General features: G+C 42.4%; 1 protein-coding gene across 1 annotated transcript in view; it reads right to left on the bottom strand.

Annotated features, from left to right (window-relative positions):
• LOC138681613 (pecanex-like protein 2) overlaps nt 1–26,871 on the bottom strand; it is a 1,209,413-nt gene that overhangs the window by 369,323 nt on the left and 813,219 nt on the right. Inside the window, exon 18 of the mRNA XM_069769269.1 lies at nt 8,119–8,269. Coding sequence (XP_069625370.1) covers nt 8,119–8,269 — 151 coding nt within the window. The remainder of the gene's footprint in view (nt 1–8,118; nt 8,270–26,871) is intronic.

Here is a 26,871-nt window from a genome sequence, read left to right as displayed (position 1 = left end):
CAGCTAAACATAATGGTGTAATAAGTCGCTGTCAAGATTCCTTCTTTATTGTTTAGTCTGTGTAAAAACTGCCATAATATTTGCATGTCACATGATTGACAGCGATCTAGAGAGAAGACGAAGAGGACACAGGCAAGAGTTTGTGTTTATGAATCAGAGATGAGTGTGAGTTTTGAAGCAGCAGACCTGTGAAGTAGCAGACCAGCCATTGTAGCCTGTATTGTAGACAGGTATTGTTCATGAATATTATACTTGTGTAAATATATATATAGAGAGAGAGAGAGAGAGAGAGAGAGACTACCAGCGCTACAGGGTGGTCCATTTATATGAATACACCTAAATAAAATGGGAATGGTTGGTGATATCAACTTCCTGTTTGTGGCACATTAGTTTATGGGAGGGGGAAAACTTTTCAAGATGGGTGGTGACTAGTGTTGAGCATTCCGATACCGCAAGTATCGGGTATCGGCCGATATTTGCGGTATCGGAATTCCGATACCGAGTTCCGATATTTTTGTGATATCGGGAATCGGTATCGGGATTAAGATTAATGTGTAAAATAAAGAATAAAAATAAAAAATATTGATATACTTACCCTCTGACGCGCCCTGGTCGTCACCGCTGCAACCGCCTTGCTTTCGTTCCGAAGAATGAGCGCGTAAAGGGCCTTCGGTGACGTCGTGGCTTGTGATTGGTCGCTGAGCGGTCACATGACTGCTCAGCGACCAATCACAAGCCGCGACATCATCGAAGGCCCTTAACGCGCTCATTCTTCGGAACGAAAGGAAGGCGGTTGCAGCTGTGACGACCAGGGCGCATCAGAGGGTGAGTATATCAATATTTTTTTTTTTATTCTTTATTTTACACATGAATATGGATCCCAGGGCCTGAAGGAGAGTTTCCTCTCCTTCAGACCCTGGGATCCATTACAGGATACCTTCCGATATTTGTGTCCCATTGACTTGTATTGGTATCGGATATCGGCGATATCCGATATTTTTCGGATATCGGCCGATACCATTCGATACCGATACTTTCAAATATCGGACGGTATCGCTCAACACTAGTGGTGACCATGCCAGCCATTTTGAAGTTGACCATTATATATCCAACTTTATTTTTTTCAGTGGGAAGACACATCAAACTTATTGAGAATTTTACAATAAAAACAATGGTGCGTGGTTTTAACATAACTTTATTCTTTTTTGAGTTATTTACAAGTTTATGACCACTTATAAAATGTGTTCAAAGAGCTGCCCATTGTGTTTGGATTGTCAATGCAACCCTCTTCTCCTACTCCTACTCTTGACACACTGATAGCAGCACTGCAGAAGAAATGCTAGCACATGCTTCCAGTGTCTGTTGTTTCAGATGCTGCACATCTCCTATCTTCACAGCATAGACAATTGCCTTCAGATGACCCCCAAAGATAAAAGTCTAAGGGGGTCAGATCGGGAGACCTTGGTGGCCATTCAACTGGTCGACAACGATCAATCCACTTTCCAGGAAACTGGTCATGTAGAAATGCTCGGACCTGACACCCATAATGTGGTGGTGCACCATCTTGGGTGTCAGGTCCAACATGAACAAAATCCTAATAAAAACACAGGACTGTATATTCTTGAGCCTGCTTCTCTGGGTTTCACATCACTAAGGCTAGGCACCTTTGTGACATATACTCCATCCAGGACCAATCCAGCTGCCTACTTACATACTCCCCTCTGTCAAAAGCAAGGTGGCTGGGTATCTTCTGCCACCATACAATGAACCCTTGAAAGGGCATCTGCATTCCCATACTCTTTCCCAGACCTATGTTTCAATTGAAAGCTAAAGTTCTAAACAGCTAAGAACCACCGTAACACCTGGGTTTTGTTTCCTTTCTTTTCCTGCATTCATCTCAGCAGGGCATAGTCAGACACAATCTAAATTTCCTTCCCAACAGCATTCTTTTTCCAATATGCAGTAGTTGATCTCATACGTGGACAGCTTCTGACTTGGTTACGAGAAAGAATTTATTCTTCAGACAGATGCCTCAGATGTTGGGGTAGGAGCAGTCCTTTCCTAGAAGCTACATGGGGAGGAGCATCCTATTCTCTATCTGAGTAGAAAGCTGTCTTCATCTGAGAAGAACTACTCAGTCGTAGAAAAAGAGTGTTTGGCCATAAAGTGGGCGGTGGGCACGTTATGGTACTATCTGCTGGGACGTAAATTCAGACTAATATCCGACCATGCCTCACTTAAGTGGATGAGGGAAACAAAAGGTAGAAATGCTAGGGTCACCCATTGGTTCTTAGCCCTGCAGGACTTCAGTTTCCATGTGGAACATAGGGCCAGAAAGCTGCACGGTAATGCTGATGCCCTATCAAGAATCCCTTGTTTAGTGGGGGAAAGTGCCAAGCCCCACGGCTTTAGGCAGAGTGGGGAGGTATGTAGCATAGCTAAAGGGTGTGTAGTCGACGGGAGGTATGTGTCACATACGTGGCTTGTCGCTGTGATGTAGCCCAGAGTGTTTCCTTTATTTCACATAATCATGTATATATATGTGTTTCAGGACCTGTGGTGATGTCAGACCACATGTCAAATCATGTGATGGGTTCCTGGGTGTGATAAGCTCTATATAAGACAGGCTAATGCTTTACACAGCAGATATGTGTGGAGGTGAAACCCTCCTGAGTGTGTTAAGGCCCAAGGACTGAGCCTGAAGGACTGGACGCTTGCTTTTCTTCCCTGAGCCAAAGGCTATTTGTTTTCTGTTATTTTTGCCATATGGTTTATGAAGCAATAAACCCTGTGAACTTTTAAAGGAACGTGCCTCCTGAGTGTCAGCCGTCGCACCTGAGTGAGTGAAATCCCTACAGGGGTTAAACATCCCAAAGAGCACTGTGCAAGCGATTATATTGAAATGGAAAGGGTATCATACCACTGCAAGTCTACCAAGGCCCTGCTGTCCCTCTAAAGTTCCATCTCAAACAAAAGGAAGACTGATCAGAGATGCAGCCAAAAAGGCCCATGACCATTCTGGATAAACTGCAGAGATCTACAGCTGAAGTGGGACAGTCTGTCTGTAGGACAACAATCAGTCGCACACTGCACACATCTCGCCTTTATGGAAGAGTGGCAAGAAGAAAGCCATTTCTCAAAGATATCCATAAAAGGTGTCATTTAAAGTTTGCAACAAGCCACCTGGGAAACACACCAAGCATGTGGAAGAAGGTGCTCTGGTCATATGAAACCAAAATCGAAATTTTGGCAACAATGCCAAACGATATGTTTGGCGTAAAGGCAACACAGCTAATCACCCTGAACACACCATCCCCACTGTCAAACATGGTGGTGGCAGCATCATGGTTTGGGCCTTTCTTCAGCAGGGAAAGGGAAGATGGTTAAAATTGATGGGAAGATGGATGGAGCCAAATACAGGACCATTCTTGAAGAAAACCTGTTGGAGTCTGCAAAAGACCTGAGACTGGGATGGAGATTTGCCTTCCAACAAGACAATGATCCCAAACTTTAAGCAAAATCTACAACGGAATGGTTCACAAATAAATGTATCCAGGTGTTAGAATGGCCAAGTCAAAGTCCAGACCTCAATTCAATCGTGAATCTGTGGAAAGAGCTGAAAACTGCTGTTCACAAACGATCTCCATCAAACCTCACTGAGCTCGAGCTGTTTGCCAATGAAGAATGGGTAAGAATTTCAGTCTCTCGATGTACAAAACTGATAGAGACATACCCCAAGTGACTTGCAGCTGTAATCGCAGCATAAGGTGGCGCAGCAAAGCATTAAGTTAAAGGGGCCAAATAATATTGCACGCCCCACTTTTCAGTTTTTGAATTTCCACAAAAATTTAAAATAACCAATAAATTTCGTTCAACTTCACAATTGTGTTCCACTTGTTGATTCTTCACCAAAAATTTACATTTGGTATCTTTATGTTTGAAACATGATATGTGGGAAAAGGTTGAAAAGTTCAAGGCAGCTGAATACTTTCACAAGGCACTGTACTTGGCTTCCTCCATCCCCATGGCACACTTCTTTTAGTTGATGGTAAATCCCACCTCCTCAGAGCACAAAGTATTGCCTGGATTTTGTTCAGATGACTTCCCAAATCCTGTCTGAATATTATGATGTCATCCAGGTAGGCCACTGTGTAATTTTTGCCAGAAGCAAGGACTCAGCCCAATGCCCTTTGAAAGGTGGCCGGAGCCACTTGCAAACCCAAAAGGCATCCTGATGTACTGGTAACATCCATCTGAAATTGAGAAGGCTGTTTTCTCCTTGCATTTATGGATCTACAAAAAATATTTTGTAGTTTATTGTGGTTCACAGCCAAACAATGATAAACGGAAATGATATTCCCAACGTTTCGGCCTTTATGGCCTTTTTCAAGGATTTTTTCTATAGAGAAAAACATAAAGAATTCACCATATGACCGGTATGACGGATCTTACAATATATATATATATATATATATATATATATATATATATATATATACATATATACATATGTATATATATATATATATATATATATATATACATACACACATACATTTTTTATTAATTTTTCATAAATCATAAAGACATAAATAATTGCAACATTTGGTCATAATTTATATATCCTGTAATATACAACATAATGATCAATCATACTGAAATCACACAAATGAATAAAGGATGTGAATCCACCTATGAAAGAAAATAACAAAATGGAGGTGCGAACACAGGTTCATAGATATGAAGCCAGAATGTGTCTAACGAGATATGTTGGTCCCTAGCAACAGCTCAGAGACAGGGATATAAATAAAAATATAATATAGTAGTATTTCAATATTTTTATATTGGAGAGGTATATACTAGGTTGTAAGATTATGGTCCAGAAATTTTTTTTTAGAGTCAGCCTGTCAGCATTTTCAGTGGATAAGCGGATGTGCTTATCAGTTATAATTCCACCAGCGGCACTAAAAACTCGCTCTGACAGAACGCTAGCAGAAGGGCAGGCCAGGACCTCCAAGGCATAGAGAGCCAGTTCATGCCATGTGTCCAGCTTGGATACCCAATAATTAAAAGGTACAGAGGAATCTCGGATGACGTTTGCACGATATGCAAGGTAGTCCCTCAGTATCTTCCCAGACATTGCACACTTCTTGTGACAACACCCCTTACCTCTGTGCGAGCATGATGGGAGGGTCTGAGATAACTGTCCCAGAACTATGCCATTGTTCCCCTGCCTGAGCTGGATTATACTTCTGTCTCTCTTGCTTGGACTCCTTGGTTGTACAACAAATTCTGATGTCTGCTGTCAGCGTTCTCAGATGGGAATTTTTTAAGTAATTCCGCTTCAAGGGCCCTCTGGTACTGCAACATTTTAGTACACCTGTCTGCCTCTGGAAGAAGAGATTGAAAGTTCTCCTTGTAGAATGGGTCTACAAGTGTCACCAACCAGTAATGAGTGTCACCAAAAAAAATTATAATGCGAGGGTCACGGGAAACGCAGTGCAACAAAGTCAGCCATGCATGCCTGACTGCTAACAGGCAAGACTTCCGTGTCCTCACCAACAGGACAACTGACCATGCTGTCCTCCTCATCCTCCTCCTCCTCCCTGTCCTCAGGCCATCCACGCTTAACAGATGGTATGACAGCTGTGCTTGTATTACCATCTATAGTGCACGAAAGTAGCTCCTGTTCTTCCTCCTCCTCCTCTTTCTCCTCATTGTCTACCAATCCACTTTGGGACAACATGAGGCTGGGCTGAGTGTAATCACCCTGTATGGTTCCTTGCTCTATGTCATCATGCGCCGCCTGCAATGCATCCTCTTTAATTGTGAGCAGAGAGGTTTTCAGAATGCAGAGAAATGGGATGGTGATGCTAATTATGTCATCATCGACACTCACCATCTTGGTGTAGTCCTCAAAGTTTTGGAAGATGGTACATAATATCTGAAATCCATGTCCACTACTTACTGAGTGTAACAAGTCTTTGACCACTCCCACTTAATTGGAAAGTGAATCACAGTCTGTGCTTATGTCAACCCGGCCACAGGATACTTTTTAGCTTTCCCATGGATACACCTGATGCCCACCACCTAAACAGGGACAAGCTGATGCGGAAGTGTAGCCAATACCAGGATCACCAAACTCAAGAAGTTCATAAGTCCAGTGACTTGTTTCCCATTTACAGTTACCTGGCATGTCTGAGGACCTTCACCAGGATGTGGATTAGTGCTGCATGCAGAATAAGCAAAGTAGGAGCAACGCTCGGCTATGCTTTGGTCCACTGGCTTCGAAGTCATGCAATATAAGGCGACTATACGGCCAGTGGCATGATACTTCCAGCAGATCACGGCATGGAACTAATCTTTTGGAGGCAGCCCAGATGCCTCCTGGGACTTTGGATGCCCACACGTGAGGTTTTAGTCCCCTTCTTTTGGGTGTCAGCCCCATTTTGGTAACCCCAGTAAGGTAAATGTGGAGACATGGGGGGTCGGCGGGATCCCCGGTCCACTAGCCGAAACTGCATGGACCAGGGATAGTCCCACCGAACACCTGTTCTTTTAAACTGGGCATAACGCTACTCAGACAACACAGAATGAGGGAAAAATGGCAATGCTTTATTGAACCTCAAAACAGGCAGATAACACGTAGAACAGTCCCAGCAAAATACCCCAAGATGGTGCACATTACAGAGTTTCACCCTTCCACTGACACACCAGGATAATGGTGGCAGTTACTTCAGAGTTTCCAGGGTCAGCTATCCCATCTGTGGCATGCACACAGAGAGGAGGTAACAACAAGCATAGGAAAATTACAGCCCATTCAGGTACAAAGTTAGTTGACTGGAGGGTCAGAACCTGGCTTTATCTTCCAGGGCTGACTACCCTACCTTTGGCACGAACAGAGAGAAGGTAACAACAAGCTTATGAAGATGACAGTCCATTCAGTTACAAGCCCAGTTGACCGGAGGGTCACTACCTGGCTTCTCCGAACATCTCCATGGAGCCAGATGACCGGCAGCTCCCAATCCTGGCTTTCTCCAAATGTATCCATGGATTTACGATGGGCAATGGAGCAGAACTGTATTCTTCCAGCCAGGGTCAAAGTCCCCTAAAACGGCATCCTATAGAATGACAAATCTGTGTCCCTCGCGATGGAGCAAATATGTCTTAGCTGCAGTCCTGTAGAGTCCCTGGATGTTTTGGCTGAATCTCTGGCTGTCTCTCTGTCTCTCTGTATACAAATGCATGAAGCCTCTTTTTATAATTAACAAGTGTCCCTCATTCAGTATTTACATAAAGGGTAAGAATGGAGATGAGATCAAGTTACATTACTTGATCATTTAATCTATTTGCATAGGTTTTCCTCCTCTGTTTTTGAAGTCAACAAACTATCTGGCCTAGACAATGCATAATTAGCATATCAGTAAATATCATTAGTCATCAAGGATAAAAGCACAATATGTTACATCAAATGTCAACTTACAAGTCAATATTACAGGCTTACACAGGCAAAAGTCTGTTTTCTTGACCAGTCGGAAAGAACACAAATTCAAATGTCAACATATAGATAACAGTCTATTCTTTCTGGTTTGCTAAAAATAGGCTCTGGTTAATTAAGATACAATGCTGTTTCTCCACATTGACATTAAATCACCTTGACTTCCCAGCGTTGCGCTACTTTAACAGTTAATAGTTTGCCATAGAAAAAGTAATGCTTTTGTTTTCCTGCCGGAAGTTCCCTGTAAACATTGAGTAGCAATGCTCTTCCTGCAGTCTCACTGTAAGGCTACTGACACTATGGCCATATTCACACGTCTGTGTGTCTCAGTCCATGATCACATACTGGCCTCAAGTTTCCCAGACAAAACCCAACAGCCTCATAGACATACAAGATGCTGTCAGACAGATTAGGCCTAGTGATCCAGTCTAGCATACACAGGCAATGGAAAACAGACAGCAGTATATCACTCAAGTCTTATGAGTTGTGTGCAGTTAGTACAGCCTCCTAGATAAGCTCTGAAGATAGACATAATACTTACCATTCTAATTTACCAGTTCTCATGCTATGGTGGTCATCATCTTTTTAGAGTCTGACATTAGAATATGACAACTACTAACCAATGATTTCTCTCTGTGTATATTCTTTGTTTTGAAGCAGTGGTTGTGCAATCCAAAGCCATGGATGATGTTTTCGTAGCTGTGGTATTATATAGTGTGCCAGGAGACCCACAGTCAATGCCATAACAAACAACACTGTACTGAGAATTGGCTGTTTAAAAAAAAAAAAAAACATAACATAATCATCTGTATTTGATAATACTTCATAATACAAAGAATGGCACATCAAAACTTACACTTCCATCTTATCTGCTAGAGATTAATTCCACTTAAAGGGAATCTGTAACCATGTTTTTATTGCAGCATTTGAAAGCAGCATGATGGTATAGACACCCTGATTCCAGTGATGTGTCACTAACTGGGCTGCCTGTTGCAGTTTTGATCAAATTACTGATTTAGCTGCTGCAGATCTACCAGTTCTTTGAATGCTGAGCTCTGTATAAACCCGCCCTTCAGCATCATCAATCAGTAATGAGGGTGGGGTTATACAGAGCACCTGACTATGGAGGACTACATGGCAACAGGTTTACTAGTCCTCTAATGATAATCTTTTACTAAAACAATGATTTTATCAAAACTGCAGCAAGCAGCCCAGTGACACATCAGTGGAATCAGGGTCTCTGTCTCTACATTATGCTACTCTCAGACTAGGTGGTGCAATCCTGGTGTCAGATTCCTTTTAACAAATAGCAGTAGACTGCAAGTTAGCAAGAAATGAGACTCCTTGTGGCTTACAATCTAGGGAGTTTTTAAAGAGGTAAGATATCATTTTATAAAATATTATTTACCTTTTTGTTATTTAAAGTATTGGCTGTAAGACAGAAAAATGATAATTACATTGATTCCAAATGCTTAAAGGGACACTGTCACCTGAATTTGGAGGGAACAATCTTCAGCCATGGAGGCGGGGTTTTTGGGTGTTTGATTCACCCTTTCCTTACCCGCTGGCTGCATGCTGGCTGCAATATTGGATTGAAGTTCATTCTCTGTCCTCCATAGTACACGCCTGCGCAAGGCAAGATTGCCTACTGATGACAGAGAATGAACTTCAATCCAATATTGCAGCCAGCATGCAGCCAGCGGGTAAGGAAAGGGTGAATCAAACACCCAAAAACCCCGCCTCCATGGCTGAAGATTGTTCCCTCCAAATTCAGGTGACAGTGTCCCTTTAAGATGTTTTCTGTTTTTTACAGCTGCTCAGTAAAAAAAAAATTGTACATGGACTGTACATGAACTGCATACGGATGAGAAGTGAGAAAAAAAATGTCCTACTTTTCTGGATGAAAATTAGAACTATCGTGTGACCATAGCCTTTTAGACAGTAATTTGGACTGGCAGTGTATCCATTATTTATTTTTTAGTCTTATTTTTTTTCTTGCTTTTTTATTTATTGTTTTCATTTATTTAACACATTGTGCCCTCCACAAGGCATTAAAAGACTTTATTCTTCCAGGATCTCCTTAAAGAAGGATCACCTCCGCTCTAGTTTCTTGTCCATTGACCACTTTGAAATAACTAATCTGTTATTGACTGAGGTTAACTGGGTCAATGTAATTGTCTTCCAGGAGTTGCTTCTGGTAGTTTGCATCTGTCTTCTTTCTCCCATTAAGATAATTACTGGAATCCCTTTCTCTTCTCAGTGAATGATGTGCTCCTTGGGGCCTGGCGTCAAGATAAGGCCACTCCTGCTGTGCAGGTGTCACTAAAGGTACCGTCACATTAAGCGACGCTGCAGCGATATAGACAACGACCCGATCACTGCAGCGTCGCTGTTTAGGTCGCTGTAGACGTCAAAAACGGCAACAGCAGAACGATGCAGGAGCGATCCAGTGACGTACTTATCGTTCTCGCTGGTTGTTCGCTCCATGAAAAAACATTGCTGGCATCGTTGCTTTTGCTGTCAAACATGATGAATCACGTCGACCTGATGACCAAGTAAAGTTCTGGACTTCTAGCTCCGACCAGCGATGTCACAGCGGGATCCTGATCGCTGCTGCATGTCAAACACAACGAGTTCGCTATCCAGGATGCTGCAACGTCACAGATCGTTGTCGTTCTCGTTGGAAAGTTGCTCAGTGTGAAGGTACCTTAAGACTGTTGGTTCCTTAGGGGTCTCCAGTTTTCCTACAGTCTGCTGGGCTGGCTATTGATATTTCTTCTCTTCTCTCCGAGAAGTGTGCAGATGTATAGAAGGCTGATGATATGCAGGCTGATGTGTGGCATGCACACAAGTTTGCGTGGTAGTGTGGGCATGCATCTAACATGCATACAATATAGCGGCACCCTGTTCACTATGCCAGAAAACTGGATTATGGAGGAAGGGGAGGGTGATATGAAGGATTACTGTTGCTTCTGGCAGAGGGGAACACAGGTATGATGTGATGCCTCTCTATCCTATGACTTGTGGCTTGGTGGGGTTGAGGTGCCTGTAAGAACAAGCATGGTAGCAAAAGAAGATAATCTAGCCAGCTCATCCTGCTGCATATAGAATGACGTGTATCTACTCTTCTCTCAGAATGCAGAATGATTGAGAGAGTTCTCAATGTGAAGGAAATCCAGATGGCTGGGTGAGTGACTTTGAAGTCTGGTGAAGTAGGAGGGTTTCTTGCATGTTCTTGTTTTCCGCCTCTTTTTATATGTCCCTTATATTATAGGCCATACGATACTGCTAGAAATCCACTCATATAGGTCTACGAACAGGAGGTGTGCGGTTTGTAAAATGCTAATTGTTTCTTCAAAGAGGAAGAGGACTAGAACTCTTGTGCCACCTATAGGAAGTAGCAATTTTAGGATTACTACTTCCTATAGGTGTCACTAGAGTTCTAGTCCTCTTCCTCTCTGAAGAGACAATTTGCTTATTTCCCAGAGGAGCATTGCAGCTTAAAAGTCTTCTCATTGTGGCATGCTTGACATGTCACTCTCCAAAAGGAGAAACATTACCCCTGGAATCCTGTAAGAAGAAATTGCCAATTTACAACACAAAACCATCAGGTAAGGTATGTGTGGATACAGTGCTTTCTGAGAAACCTATCGGTCTTTTGGCCAAGATCAAGTGTAGTATCTTTCGAAAAGGTGGCTTTGGCCTTGGCTGCCCTAGTAGATTGATACAATGCACCCTGGAGTTTGACACTTGTTAGCACACTAGGTGGCTCATATAGTCATCTGGTGGAAAGCGTGGCCCCCAGGATCGACGACATTGGGCTGGGGAAGATTGAAAGCCCAAAGTGTGAAGTGCCCCAGGAGTGGTGATCCCTGGGGTGATTCAACACACTGTACATGCAATTATATATATATATCTCTAATGTATATCACTCTCTACAGTGATATTTAATATGTTAAACCAATATGGTGCTCAGTGAGAAGAAAGTGGAGACCACTAAACTAATGAATATAGCAACCAACTCAGAACTAATGGATCAATCAGTGAAGTCCAAACGGAGGATAAGGTGAAAAAATGTATATCTCTTTATTAATTAATTGTTGACAAACAAAACCGACATGGAAGTAAAATGTAAATATTACATATTATAAAATCATTGTGCATGTGTACAGGACCAGATTGGGTTTGTAACCCCTAAACTGTAATATAGTACATAAGGTATCCCAAAAACATGAAAAAGAAGTGAATCCATAGAGCAGACAATGCCAAATAATAACCATGGAGCATGGAGAGCCAATTACAGCTCTCAGTGTACATAAAAAGGGGAGACTAATGTGATTACAAAATGTAATGGGCACGAAAAAAAGTAATGCACCTTCAGGCGTTAAACGCCCTGGATCACCGTGCACCCCAGGGGGTACCAAGGTACCAAGTACCTACAGTCAAATATCGTGGAGGTTCAAAGATGTGTTAGGGTTGTTTGCTGCCTCTGGCACTTGGTGCTTTGACTGTATGCAAGGCATCATGAAATCTAAAGATATCCAAAAGATTTTAAGTTGCAATGTTGTGCCCAAAGTCAGAAAGCTGGGTTTTTGTCCTAACATACTTCAACAAGCATCCAGAAATAGATGGAATCAAAGTGATTGAGAGTTCTGAAGTGGTCAGCAATGAGTCCAGATCTAAATCCTATTGGACACCTGTGGAAAAATGTTAAAATTGCTATTGGGACAAGGCACTCTTCAAATATGAGAGACCTGGAGCGGTTTGCCAAATAAAAATGGTCCAAAATTCCAGTTGAGAGGTGTAAGAAGCTTGTTGATGGTTATCAGAAGTGATTGATTGCAGTTATTTATTTGAAAGGGTGTGACACCAAATATTAAGTTGAGGGTGTCAACAATTTTGTCTGGTACATTTTTGGGCTTTTCTGAGAAATGATGGGAGAATCCCACAGCTGACACGGATACATAAAAAAGCTAGACTGCAGTTTGCCAAAATGTACATGAGTAAGCCAAATCCTTCAGGGAAAGCATCTTGTCGACATATCAGACCAAGATAGAGATTTTCCTACTGTTCTACTGTTTCTACTTTTCTTTCTACAGTTTACCGAAAACAGAATGATGCCCACAAAGAAAAGAACACAGTATCTACAGTCAAATATGGTGGAGGTTCAAAGATGTTTTAGGGTTGTTTTTCTGCCTCTGGAACTGAGTGCTTTGACTGAGTGCAAGTCATGAAATCTGAAGATATTCAAAGAATTTTTAGTCGCAATGTAGTGCACAATGTCAAAAAGTCAAGTTTGCATCCTTGGTCATAATGTTCCAGCAGGACAATCACTCCAAACTTATGTCAAGAAGCATCCAGAAATGGATGGAAACAAAATACTGGAGAGTTATCAATTGTTCAGCAATGAGTCCACATCTAAATCCCATTGAACTCCCATGGAAAAATGTTAAAATTACAGCTCTCAGTGTACATAAAAAGGGAGAGTAATGTGATTACAAAATGTAATGGGCACGAATAAAAGTAATGTACCTTCAGGGGTTAACCGGTCCTGGATCACTGTGCACCCCAGGGGGTACCAAGTTACCTTGGTACCAAGGTACCAAGTACCTACAGTCAAATATCGTGGAGGTTCAAATATGTTTTAGGGTTGTTTGCTGCCTCTGGCACTTGGTGCTTTGACTGTATGCAAGGCATCATGAAATCTAAAGATATCCAGAAGATTTTAAGTTGCAATGTAGTGCAGGGGTGTGAAACTGCATTCCTCAAGGGCTGCAAACAGGTCATGTTTTCAGGATTTCCTTGTACTGCACAGGTGATAATTTAATCACCTACACACATAATGATTACAGCACCTTGTGCAAAGCTAAGGAAATCTTGAAAACACGCATGGTTTGCGGCCCTCGAGGAATGCAGTTTGACACCCCTGATGTAGTGCCCAAAGTCAGAAAGCTGGGTTTGTGTCCTAGGTCATGGGTCTTCCAACAGGACAATCACCCCAAACATACTTCAACAAGCATCCAGGAATGGATGGGATCAAAGTGATGGAGAGTTCTGAAGTGGTCAGCAATGAGTCCAGATCTAAATCCTATAGGACACCTGTGGAAAAAATTTTCAATTGCTGTTGGGAGAAGGCACTCATCAAATAAGAGAGACCTGGAGCAGTTAGTTTGCAAAAATAGTGGTCCAACAGTCCAGTTGAGAGGTATAAGAAGCTTATTGATAGTTATAGGAAGCAATTGAATGCAGTTATATATTCCAAAGGCTGTGAAACCAAATATTAAGTTTAGATTGCCAACAATTTTGTCCCGTCCATGTTTGGGGCTTTGGGTGAAATGATGTTCAATTTGCCTAATTTTCTCTGTTTTTTTTCTGTTGTTCCAATACACACAAAGGAAATAAATAATTGTATAACAAAACATGGGTAATTGCAATAATTTTCAGGGAGCAATGCTTAACTGTCTGGAACAATTTCAAGGGTGCCAACATTTCCAGCCATGACTGTATACCCTTTGAGGAAATGAGTTTCCTAAAACATAGAAAGGATAAAAGTGACGAAGGCAGACACCGAAACTCGCATCAGGGTGAACGCATCTTTGGAACAGATCCAGAACTCCCCTCTTTTTCTTCCCATCTTGCAGTAGGTAAGATATGTGTATTGATACCATGGTACATTGTGGTCACATAGATATTGGGCACAGTCTATGACCATTAATATATTATATTGATGTGAAGTATACATGTTACATGCACTTTGTATTGGCACTGGCCATATTGCACATTGCTCATCTGCCACAATGCACATTCATTTTTTTACATATTTATTATGTATTTATTTGGGTCCATTTTCATATTTTTTCACCTGCTGATATGCTTCTAGCACTATATAAGTATATTTTTCTATTCTTTACACTTGTTTTTTGTATTTGCTGTTGGCATCATTATGACTACCCATTCATTTGAATCTGCTCCCCTTGTGTGGTGTCCCTTTTAGTCCCCTGTATATTTGTCTCCACCCCTACTTCTTTCATTTTTTATTTTTATTAAACTAATAAAAATATACGATTTTTGACCAATTAGGTCTCAAAATCATGTTTTCTCTTTTTTCATGAATTTATTGCCAATCTGCCCTCCTTTATACATGTTTAACATGTAAATGGTATAAATAAGAATATATTTAATTATTGTGGTATTTATTATTCATTACTACATATATATATATATATATATATATATATAGCCATGCACATTACATGTACATATTGTTTTTCAGATTGTTGTGTCCAAACCTCTTTGTAAGGGCTTGAGCCGTATTTTAGGTCCGACTGCTATCCGTTAAAAAAAACATCACACTTAGTTCTATGCTATTAAATGGGGCTGTCAGGACTCTGGATTCCCTGTTTCATTTGTGGTACTTTTTGCCCTTTTCCAAGATGGCATCTTCTGACTTGCTTCTGCTCATGTGATCCGCCTTCCCTGTTTTTATAACCCTGGTTCACGTCCCACTCCTTGCTTGTGTATTCTGCTAGAATTCCTGGCTTGTGCTCCTAGAGACTTTTCCTCTTCAGATACTCCGGCTTCGCCTCCTCAGCAAACATTCCCAGCTTTCAGTGGTGTTTGTGCTACAAGCTGTTTTGCCTGTGTTACTCCGCATTCTTCTCCTGCCTGCTAGGACACGTAAGCTCTGCCTTGAGGCAGCTGGGGCACAGAATGATAGTACACACTGCAGCTGCTGACAAACCTCTTTGTTAGAAAGGGAGCACTACATGTTAGCCAGTGACAGAAAAAAAATTAAGTGTTTATGTAGAAACAGTCATCACAAATGTGATGTTCATACAAATACTGTATTATTCACATACATCAATGAATACATCCTATTTACATGAGTAATAATAGTAACAATAGTTATGTTTTACCCTTCGCCACGACAGAACCCACATGAGAGAGGGGATCCGCCCATAGGAACAGGAAACCTACTGAATAAAAGGAGGCGGTCCCCCTCTCCTCCTCAGTTTAGGTTTCCTGTTCCTATAGGAATCCCAAGTTACCTACATGAAGAGGATTCCTGGGCCAAAAGCATCCGCCTGTGTGGTATCCGAGAGAACAGCAGGGGCTGCAGTACCAGATGCAGCGATGGGGGAGCCCATGCTTGCAGCCTTCCCCCTTGTCTGTCCACCGATCCATGGTCCGGGTCCGGGGTGGGCCGCCCGATTCCATGAGGACGCACGTGCTGCAGCGGCCGGCTTTTCCAAAGCTTGCTGCCGCGCAGTGAGGAGACCGGTACGTCTAACCCGAAAGTAGTTGGACTACTTCTGGGGAGGTCTGGGGAGGCAGGAGATACAGCGCCAATTTTAAAAGATGATGGCGCCATTGGAACCGGTGTGTATCAACATGGCTTCACCAGCCGATGAAGTGCACCTACCTACGGCAGCGCAGCTTCCTCCCAGCAAGGAGGAAAGCGCTAAAAGCAGCACAAAAAGCAGTGGTCGCCCTACAGGACAGCGATCTACAGGCAGACCTAAGACTCCACCTCCAGAACCGGTACTTTTTCAGCTTCACTGGGTGAGTGTTAAAATCCTCTTCCTATATGCTGATCTATTCCCCCTATGTTCCCCTCTTCTTTTAGACTAAGAAACGGACACACAAGTCCAAACATAAAGAGAGAATGTGCCCTATCACTCAGCTCCTTCCGGATTCATATATTAAAAGATTATGCCCCGACTGCATCAGTCTAACCTTAGAGGAAGAAAGGGTAATGACACCAACGGATGTAAGAGCCATAATTCGGGAAGAAATGCAGGCTTTGGGGCACACCAGTAGTTCAAACGCACGTCTTCTGAGTAGATCCCTCTCACCAGTAGACTCAGATTCAGAGGAAATGCAGGAGAAATCCTCGGACACTCCAAGGTCTCAATCAAGTTCATCTGAAAATGAAGTGTCTTTGCCTCCCAGATGGTAGCATAAATAATTTAGTTAAATCTGTCAGGAATACGATGGGGTGCCCTGATACAAAAAGATCTAAATCAGCACAGGACATAATGTTTGCTGGGTTGGCCCAGAAAAAACGTAGAACCTTTCCGGTGATCTCAACCATAAAAGAATTGATTAAGAAGGAATGGGATAAGCAAAACCTGTGAGGTTTTTTACCATCATCTTCTAAGAGGAACTACCTTTTTAGTGATGAAGAACGAAGTTCCTGGTCTAAGGTTCCCAAGGTGGATGCCGCGATGGCATCCACATCAAAACAGTCCATGCTGCCAGTGGAAGATTCTGGGGTCTTACTGGACCCTCTAGACCGTAAGGCAGAGAACATGTTAACAAGGTCATGGGAGGCCAGTATGGGGGCATTAACCCCTTTCTGACATGGGACGCACTATCCCGTCGAGGTGGGCCCGTATGACCACCGATGGGATAGTACGTCATACGCGATCGGCCGCGCTCACGGGGGGATCGCGGCCGGGTGTCAGCTGACTATCGCAGCTGACATCTGGCACTATGTGCCAGGAGCACTCACGGACCGCCCCCGGCACATTAACCCCCGGCACACTGCGATCAAACATGATCGCAGTGTCTCGGCGGTATAGGGAAGCATCGTGCAGGGAGGGGGGCTCCCTGCAGGCTTTCCTGAGACCCCCGGAGCAACGCGATGTGATCGCGTTGCTGCGAGGGTCTCTTACCTCCTCCCTGCAGCAGGCCCGGATCCAAAATGGCAGCTGCATCCGGGTCCTGCAGGGAGGTGGCTTCAAAGCGCCTGCTCAGAGCAGGCGCCGGGAAGCCTCCAGGAGTGCACGCCAGATCGCTGATCTGACACAGTGCACAGCAAAGTGTCAGATCAGCGATCTTACACTATAATATGATGCCCCCCCTGGGGCATTGTTATAGTGTAAAAAAAAAATATTCACATGTCTAAAAAAAAAAAAAAATTCCAAATAAATAAATATTGTTCCTATAAATACATCTCATTATCTAAATAATAAAAAAAATAAAAGTACACATATTTAGCATCGCCGTGTCCGTAACGACCCCACCTATAAAACTATCACTAGTTAACCCCTTCAGTAAACATTGTAAAAAAAGAGACAAAAAACAACACTTTATTATCATAGCGCCAAACAAAAAGTGGAATAACACGCGATCAAAAAGATTGATATAAATAACCATGGTACTGCTGAAAACAACATCTTGTCCCGCAAAAAACGAGCTGCCATACAGCGTCATCAGCGAAAAAATAAAAAAGTTATAGTCCTCAGAATAAAACGATGCAAAAATATTATTTTTTTCTATTAAATAGTTTTTATCGTATAAAAGCGCCAAAACATAAAAAAGATATAAATGAGGTATCACTGTAATCGTACTGACCCGAAGAATAAAACTGCTTTATGAATTTTACCAAACGTGGAACGGTATAAACGCCTCCCCCAAAAGAAATTCATGAATAGCTGGTTTTTGGTCATTCTGCCTCACAAAAATAGGAATATAAAGCGATCAAAAAATGTCACGTGCCCGAAAATGATACCAATAAAAACGTCAACTCGTCCCGCAAAACACAAGACCTCACACGACTCTGTGGACCCAAATATGGAAAAATTATAGCTCTCAAAATGTGGTAACGCAAAAAATATTTTTTGCAATAAAAAGTGTCTTTCAGTGTGTGACGGCTGCCAATCATAAAAATCCGCTGAAAACCTGCTATAAAAGCAAATCAAACCCCCCTTCATCACCCCCTTAGTTAGGGAAAAATGAAAAAACTTTATTTATTTCCATGTTCCCGTTAGGGTTAGGGCTAGGGTTGGGGCTAGGGTTAAGGCTACAGTTAGGGTTAAGGTTAGGGCTAGGGTTAGGGCTAGGGTTAGGGTTAGGGCTAGGGTTAGGGCTAGGGTTAAGGTTAGGGCTAGGGTTAGGGCTAGGGTTAGGGCTAGGGCTACAGTTTGGGTTGGGGCTAAAGTTAGGGTTATGGTTTGGATTACATTTACAGTTGGGAATAGGGTTGGGATTAGGGTTAGGGGTGTGTCAGGGTTAGGGGTGTGTCAGGGTTAGGAGTGTGGTTAGGGTTACCGTTGGGATTAGGGTTAGGGATGTGTTTGGATTAGGGTTTCAGTTATAATTGGCGGGTTTCTACTGTTTAGGCACATCAGGGGCTCTCCAAATGCGATATGGCATCCGATCTCAATTCCAGCCAATTCTGCGTTGAAAAAGTAAAACAGTGCTCCTTCCCTTCCGAGCTCTCCCGTGCGCCCAAACAGGGGTTTACCCCAACATATGGGGTATCAGCGTACTCAGGACGAATTGAACAACAACTTTTGGGGTCCAATTTCTCCTGTTACCCTTGGGAAAATACAAAACTGGGGGCTAAAAAATAATTTTTGTGGGGGAAAAAAAAGATATTTTATTTTCACGGCTCTGCGTTATAAACTGTAGTGAAACACTTGGGGGTTCAAAGCTCTCACAACACATCTAATGAGTTCCTTAGGGGGTCTACCTTCCAAAATGGTGTCACTTGTGGGGGGGGTGTTTCAATATTTAGGCACATCAGTGGCTCTCTAAACGCAACATGGCGTTTCATCTCAATTCCAGTAAATTTTGCATTGAAAGGTCAAATGGCGCTCCTTCGCTTCCGAGCTCTGCCATGCGCCCAAACAGTGGTTTACCCCCACATATGGGGTATCGGCGTATTCAGGACAAATTGTACAACAACCTTTGTGGTCCATTTTCTCCTGTTACCCTTGGTAAAATAAAACAAATTGGAGCTGAAGTAAATTTTTTGTGAAAAAATTTAAATGTTAATTTTTATTTAAACATTCCAAAAATTCCTGTGAAACACCTAAAGGGTTAATATACTTAGAATGTGGTTTTGAGTACCTTGAGGGGTGCAGTTTTTAGAATGGTGTCACACTTGGTTATTTTCTATCATATAGACCCCTAAAAATGACTTCAAATGAGATGTGGTCCCTAAAAAAAATAATGGTGTTGTAAAAATGTGAAATTGCTTGTCAAATTTTAACCCTTATAACTCCCTACCCCAAAAAAAATTTGGTTCCAAAATTGTGCTGATGTAAAAATAGACATGTGGGAAATGTTACTTATTAAGTATTTTGTGACGTATCTCTGTGATTTAATTGCATAAAAATTCAAAGTTGTAAAATGACGAAATTTTCAAATATTTCGCCAAATTTCAGTTTTTTTTCACACATAAACGCAGGTAATATGAAAGAAATTTTACCACTATCATGAAGTACAATATGTCTCGAGAAAACTGTGTCAGATTCACCAGGATCCGTTTAAGCGTTCCAGAGTTATAACATCATAAAGGGACAGTGGTCAGAATTGTAAAAATTGGCCTGGTGATTAACGTGCAAACCACCCTTGGGGGTAAAGGGGTTAAAACCAGCCATTTCAAGTACATGTACCGCCAGATCATTACTAGTTTGGGTGGATCAGTTGGAGCAGTAGATTAGAGGTAAAATATCCAGAGAAAAAATCCTGCCTACAATTCCTCTAATTAAGGAAGTTGTAGCATTTCTAGAGGATGCATCAGCAGACTCACTATGTTTAGCAGCAGGGTCAGCCGGCTTAGTAAACACAGCTCGGCGAGCACTCTGGCTAAAGAGCTGGAATGGGGACGCACAGACAAACGTGAAACTTTGTGCGATCCCGTGTCAGGGTGAGTTTCTTTTTGGAAAGACGTTGGATGATCTTCTGACCAAGGCAGGGGAGAGGAAGAAGGGATTCCCTTATCAATATCTTCCTTCTTACAGGAGAGCCTTTATAAGACGACCATTTGTCAGGAATAAAAGATTTTGAAACCCAAAGAGATCGTTGGGAAACAAAGGACACAAAACAAAAAGGTGCATTGTTTAGTGGATCCTAGAGCGCAAGGTGTAACAAGTACAGCTAGTACTCAAGTTGGCGGTAGACTAAAAGATTTTTTCCAGAAATGGAAACTAATAACATCAAGCCAGTGGATTCTTGACATCATAGAGTTCGGATTAAAATTAGAATTTGAGTGAATCCCTTGGGATTCATTCATAGTAACATCTCTTAAAAAGCCAGAGCAAAAAAAGGCTCTTGAATTAGAGATCCTATCCTTACTATCTAAAAAAGTTCTGATAGAGGTTCCCAAAGATCAAGAAGGAAGAGGGTTTTACTCCCCTTTATTGATCAAAAAGCTGGACGGTTCATTCCGAACCATTATTAATCTCAAAAAAATTAAATTCTTTTTTTATTTAACTGGACTTTTAAAATGCAGTCCATTGGTTCTACTATCAAACTTTTATTTCCTAGATGTGTGATGGCAGGAATAGACTAAAAAGACGCTTATTATCATCTCCCCATACACACCAAGCACGAGTAGTACTTGAGAGTAGCGGTCAACCTGGCAGGACAGATTCGTCACTTCCAATATGCGGCAATGCCCTTTGGTCTTTTGATGGCTCCCCGTGTTTTCATAAAAGTATTGCTAGAGGTGATGGCCTACCTGCGCCAATGGGATACTCTAATTATACCCTACCTAGATGATTTTCTAGTAGTAGGAAATTCTGTCTCTCAGTGTGAGAACCGTCTGTCTAATACAATTTCATCTCTGTAGGAGTTAGGATGGATCGTCAATTTCAAAAAATCCAGATTGGTTCCAGAAACCTTCCAATCCTTCCTAGGACTCCATTTAAACTCCGTAAGTCAGAGGGGTTTTCTCCCAGAGTAAAAAAAAATTGACTATAGTATTGAAAGTGACACTAGCAAGAAAGAATCCTAATATGTCACTAAGGGAGGCTATGTCTTTACTGGGATCCCTAACCTCATGTATCCCAGCAGTTCCTTGGGCCCAGTATCATATTAGACCCCTACAACATGAAATCTTATATGTTCAGGAAATCTCGCAAGGTCATCTGGAAAGGAAGTTAACTCTTTCCCAAAGTGTAGTAAAATCCCTGGCCTGATGGTTAGAGATAGACCACCTTTCCAAAGGGGTTCCCTGGATAAGAGAGGCTTCCAGAATAATCACCACGGACACTAACCCCTCGGGATGGGGTGCCCACATGGGGGATAAATAAGCTCAAAATCTGTGGACTCCTGCAAAGTCACTCTATTCTTCTAATTGGAAAGAGTTAAAAGCGGTTGATAATGCTTTAAATCATTTTCTTCCACAGATTCGGGGAACACATGTAAGAAGCTTGTCGGACAATTCCACCACAGTGGCATACGTGAACCGTAAGGGGGGTACACAATCGGAAAAACTAATGTCCGTAGCAGCAGATATTTTTTTTTAACAGCCCTTCATTTCAAAGGTATAGAAAACAAAAAAGCAGACTCTCAGTCGAAACATGCTGCGCCAGGGAGAGTGGACTCTCAACAATCATATATTCACAAAGATAGTAAAATTATGGGATACTCCACAAATAGATTTATTTGCCACCAGAGAGAACAGACAAGTGCAAAGGTTCGCATCCATGAACAAAATAGACCATCCGGACATGTTGGACTCACTTCAGCATTTCTGGAAGCTTAACCTAGCATATGCCTTTCCTCCGATAGCTCTAATTCCACTGGTGCTCTGGAAGATCACGAGGGAAAAAGCAAGAGTGATCCTTATTGCACCTTTTTGGCCGAAGAGACCGTGGTTCTCTTGTCTCCAAGCCATGTTACTATGCGACCCTTGGATTCTTCCATCAGGCCCGAAACTGCTATCTCAAGGACCATTCCTCCACCCTCAAGTGAAAGGGCTACACTTGACAGCGTGGAATTTGAGAGGCAGCTATTAAGCTCAAAAGGCTTCTCGGAGGACCTTGTGAACACTCTGTTATTGAGTTGGAAAAAATCTACTACACTAATATACAGCTGACCAAACACAGGCAAACAGAAAACACAGGTGTTCACAACATCAACCCCTGTGTCCGTTAGGAGATATCACCACCATAACGGTCCCGTACACACAATTATATAAACCTACAGAAAAAGTACTGAAACAGACCTCAAGATATGAACAAAAATATCAAATTTTATTGAGACATATATTTAAAAGAGACCACCATTGATGGTGCACAAAAACCAGTCATAAAAGACACCATAGACCTGAGGTATGTATCATACATAATTTTTAAAGCCTCCTATATAGTCTACACCGATCATGCCATAGTCTGTGGCGCCAATAAGGTCTGCCCTAACAGTACCCGCCGATAGTGAGACAAAAAAGATGGCATAATAAAACAAAACAAAACAGTACCTCCCTTACCTCAGGTCTAATGGTGCCACGTCCTCTACGCGCGTTTCGGCTGCGTCCGCCTTCTTCCGGGGGAGTGGCAACATCAGATACCCGACCAATTAAATAGTGGATCCCACCCAATCAACATACGTATACTAGACGTCATGTGTCTGCCTACCATAGAGCAGCGCATGCTCCGTACCGCCGTCCCACAGCCCGAGTCCCCCGCGGCGTCATCAGGCAAGCACGCCCACATAAACGCCAAACAGGCGATCACGTGCACGCCAAGCCCGATATAGACACCCGCGGACAACGCAAGGCCAGCGACGCGGAACGCGCATGCGCACAGGAGCGGACACAGACAATCCCCCCGCTTGCATGAATAATCCATTAACCCTTCATTACTGGCTAAAACCCGAAACTCCCATAGACCACAACGATACGAAGGACACTATTCATAAGGAGCAACCAAAACCCAGTCACTCAACACAAATAAGTAAACATATACAGCACCAGTTAATACCAATGCATCCAATGGTGAATATATCAAATATAAATACATAAAATGAGTACACAGTAATCACTGAAATACACAGATAAACACCGTGAACATCCATGTGCATTCAATACAACCATAATAGATATACATATATCTCCATACTATACAATCTACATAGACATAATACAAGGTGCATTTAATGAACATATGATCCAATATTCGTCCAACTTGAATTCCTTTCGAGGTGAGCCAGCATGGACATGCATATGAATATACATAAGTGAAGTGCATATAGTGAGAATATCTTCCCCTTTTTTTCTCCAAATTGAATCCCTTTCCAAGTAGGCCAGCAATAAGCGTACAAAGCGGAGGCTAGAAAATAACATAACATATTAAAAACCTTAAAAAAACACAACATTAAAATCAGATGAACCACAACACACATATTAAAAAGTAGCAATACTAAAGAAAAGGCGCAAAGCTTAATGTTTCATTTAAACCATCTGGTTTCAATGTCCGAAGTTCCCAAATCCAACGGGATTCTTTTTGGGCCAGGGCTCTGCTGACATTACCCCCCCGTGGATTCACGGGAATACAATCTATCCCCTTCACCCTCAAACCTGAAGGATCACTATCATGAAATAGTTTAAAGTGCCTGGGGACACTTTTCAAAAGATCCAGGTTCTCTTCCTGTTTTCCAGCAAGAATGTCCCTTACATGCTCCCTAATTCGTATCTTCAGAGCCCTGGTGGTCAATCCTACATAGATTTTACTACATGTACAATACGCATAGTACACCACAGCAGTGGTAGTACACGTTATTGTATGTGTGATGTTAAATTTCCGTCCATCTGAAGACACGAATTCGGTTGCAGTGTCCACATTCGGGCATGCCACACATTTCCCGCATGGTTTACAACCTCATGGGGGCCTAGTTTGTCTCTGTGACCCAAATATTGGCCGTACTTCCGGGACATACAAGCTCCTAACCAACGTGTCCCTCAGGTTTTTAGATCTCCTTGCAGTGAGAGATGGTTTCTCCGGCAAGTACTGTTTAAGTACCGGATCTGCTAGTAAAATGGGCCAGTGTTTGGCTACACACTCCCAGAGTTTTGTCCATTGCGAGTTATAGGTCGTCACCAACCTTACCTGATTTGTAACCGTTTTTTTCTTTGATGAATAAAGAAGCTGATGGCGATCCGCATTTCTCGCACGGTTGTATGCTCTTTTGATGCTTCTCCGGCTATATCCCCTCTCCAGGAATCTCCCCCTCATCTCCAGTGCACGTTCTTCAAAGGCCTCCATAGTGGAACAGATTCTCCTTATCCGAAGGAATTGACCATATGGAACTGCATTGATTACATGAGAGGGGTGAGAGGAGCTGGCATGTAAAATAGAATTAACCGCAGTATCCTTACGGAAGGCATCGGAGACCAAAAGACCATTAGCGTCCCTCCTGACCAAGACATCAAGGAACTCAATCTGTTCAAAGCTGTGTCTGTATGTCAAATGAATATTGTACTTATTATTGTTCAAACATTGAAAGAAAGTTTTAAGTTCAGATGATGTACCACGCCAGATCATAAAGATGTCATCGATGTAGCGGGTCCAAAAAATGACCCGCTCCATCGATGTACCCTGATCTGACGTGAATAGATCCCTCTCCCACAGCCCCAGGAACACATTTGCATACGAGGGCGCACAAGCCGCCCCCATTGCAGTGCCCCGGAGCTGCAGGTAGAGGGATCCGTTAAAAATAAAAAAATTGTGCGTCAAAAGAAATTGAAGCAGACACACTAAGAAGTCGATCTCCTCCCTCGAAAAATTAGTCATGGTCAAGAAATGAAAGACCGCCCCCAAGCCATCGTGGTGCCTGATGTTAGTGTAAAGCGACTCAACATCGCAAGTCACTAAAAGCATGTCCTCCTCAATATGTACTGAATCTATCTTTTTCAAGAAATCAGATGTATCACGAGTATATGAGGGTATGGCTTCCACCAATGGCTTGAGGAACATGTCTATGTATCTCCCGATGCCCTCCGTAAGACTGCCTATCCCGGAGATGATGGGCCTCCCCGGAGGGTTTTTCTGATTTTTATGCACCTTTGGCAATAGGTACAGAGTCGGGATACGTGGGTCTTTAATTAATAAACTCTCCCTCACCTTCTCTGTTATAATGCCTCCCACCTCTGCTTTCTCAAGGATCTTACGTAATTCCTCTTTATATGAGGCAAGAGGGTTAAACGTTAATTTTTTATAGCAAATCGGATCTCTCAACATCCGATACACCTCTGCCTCATATAAATTAGTAGGCCAAATTACAACATTCCCTCCCTTGTCCGCAGGTTTTACCAAGATATCCTTCTGTTTGTTCAGGGATTGTATCGCTCGATGTTCATTCTTAGTTAAATTATCCCGCCAGACTATAGGTGGAATCCCTTCAAGTTCTTTTGTTACTAACTGGATAAATATGTCCACATTTGGACATAAGGACAAGGGAGGGAATTTCTTAGATTTGGGGCGGAGTAATGGAGGTACCTTACCTAAAGATGGTCTAATGTGCTCCTCTGCCAGCTCCTCCAAATCCCTCAATGCAGCTTGCTCCTCAGGTAAAGGGAATAACTTCTGAATCTCCTCACTATGGTGCCATTTTTTGAACAATAACGATCTCCCGAACACATGCAAATTGTTTTTATAATATACAGCTGAGTATGGAAAAAATTCTTACATTTTCATTCAGAACCTTTTGTTAGACAAGCTCCAATCGTGGCCATCCTAGAATTTTTACAGAATGGTCGAGAACTGGGGTTATCAGTGAACACCTTGAGAGTACAGGTTTCAGCCTTAGGGGCCCTGTATGGGAGCAATATAGCAGGAGACAGATGGGTTGCCAGATTCATTAGAGCATGTGAGCGAAGTAATCCGGTCCACATTCCACCACGGGACTTGAAGCTAGTCCTTGATGGCTTAACTAATGCCCCATTTGAACCACTGAATTCTATCCCGTTAAATATCTTGACATATAAGGTAGCTCTATTAGTAGCTTTAACATTGGCTAGAAGGGTCAGCGATATCCAGGTCATCTCTATAGACCCACCCTTCTTGTTAGTATTCCAAGATAGGGTAATCCTTAAACCAGACCTCTCATACCTTCCTAAAGTGGCATCTAGCTATCATAGGTCACAAGAAATATTTCTCCCTTATTTGAGGCTCCAGTAACTCCAGAACAACAAAAGTTCCATACTCTAGATGTTAAAAGAGCCATCTTGACCTATGTAGAAAGATCTCAGGCCTGGAGGCAGATTAGGGCTCTGTCTCCTTTCAGGGCCACAGGAAAGGACGTGGGGTCACAAAAGCTACCTTATCCAGGTGGATCAGAGAAGCTATCTGCGTGGCTTATTTGTCAAAAGGCGAAGTTCCTCCGGAGGGAATAAAAGACATTCTGCATGAGCCATGGCATCCTCCTGGATGGAGAAAGCAGATGTGCCAATTGATTTAATATGTAAGGCCGCAACCTGGTTGACACCATCCACTTTTTACAACCATTATAGACTCGATCTATCCACGCCTTCTGACTTGGCTTTTGGTAGAGCTGTCCTTAGCACAGTAATCCCACCCAGGTGACAGTTCTCTGAAAGTCTCTCATGTGGGTGCTGTCATGGTGAAGGATAAAAAGCC

This window comes from Ranitomeya imitator, chromosome 5, assembly GCF_032444005.1.
Source record: "Ranitomeya imitator isolate aRanImi1 chromosome 5, aRanImi1.pri, whole genome shotgun sequence".
In the NCBI taxonomy this organism is placed as follows: domain Eukaryota; kingdom Metazoa; phylum Chordata; class Amphibia; order Anura; family Dendrobatidae; genus Ranitomeya; species Ranitomeya imitator.
Note: the sequence above shows the minus strand (reverse complement) of the source record. Positions and strands in the feature narration are given on the sequence as shown.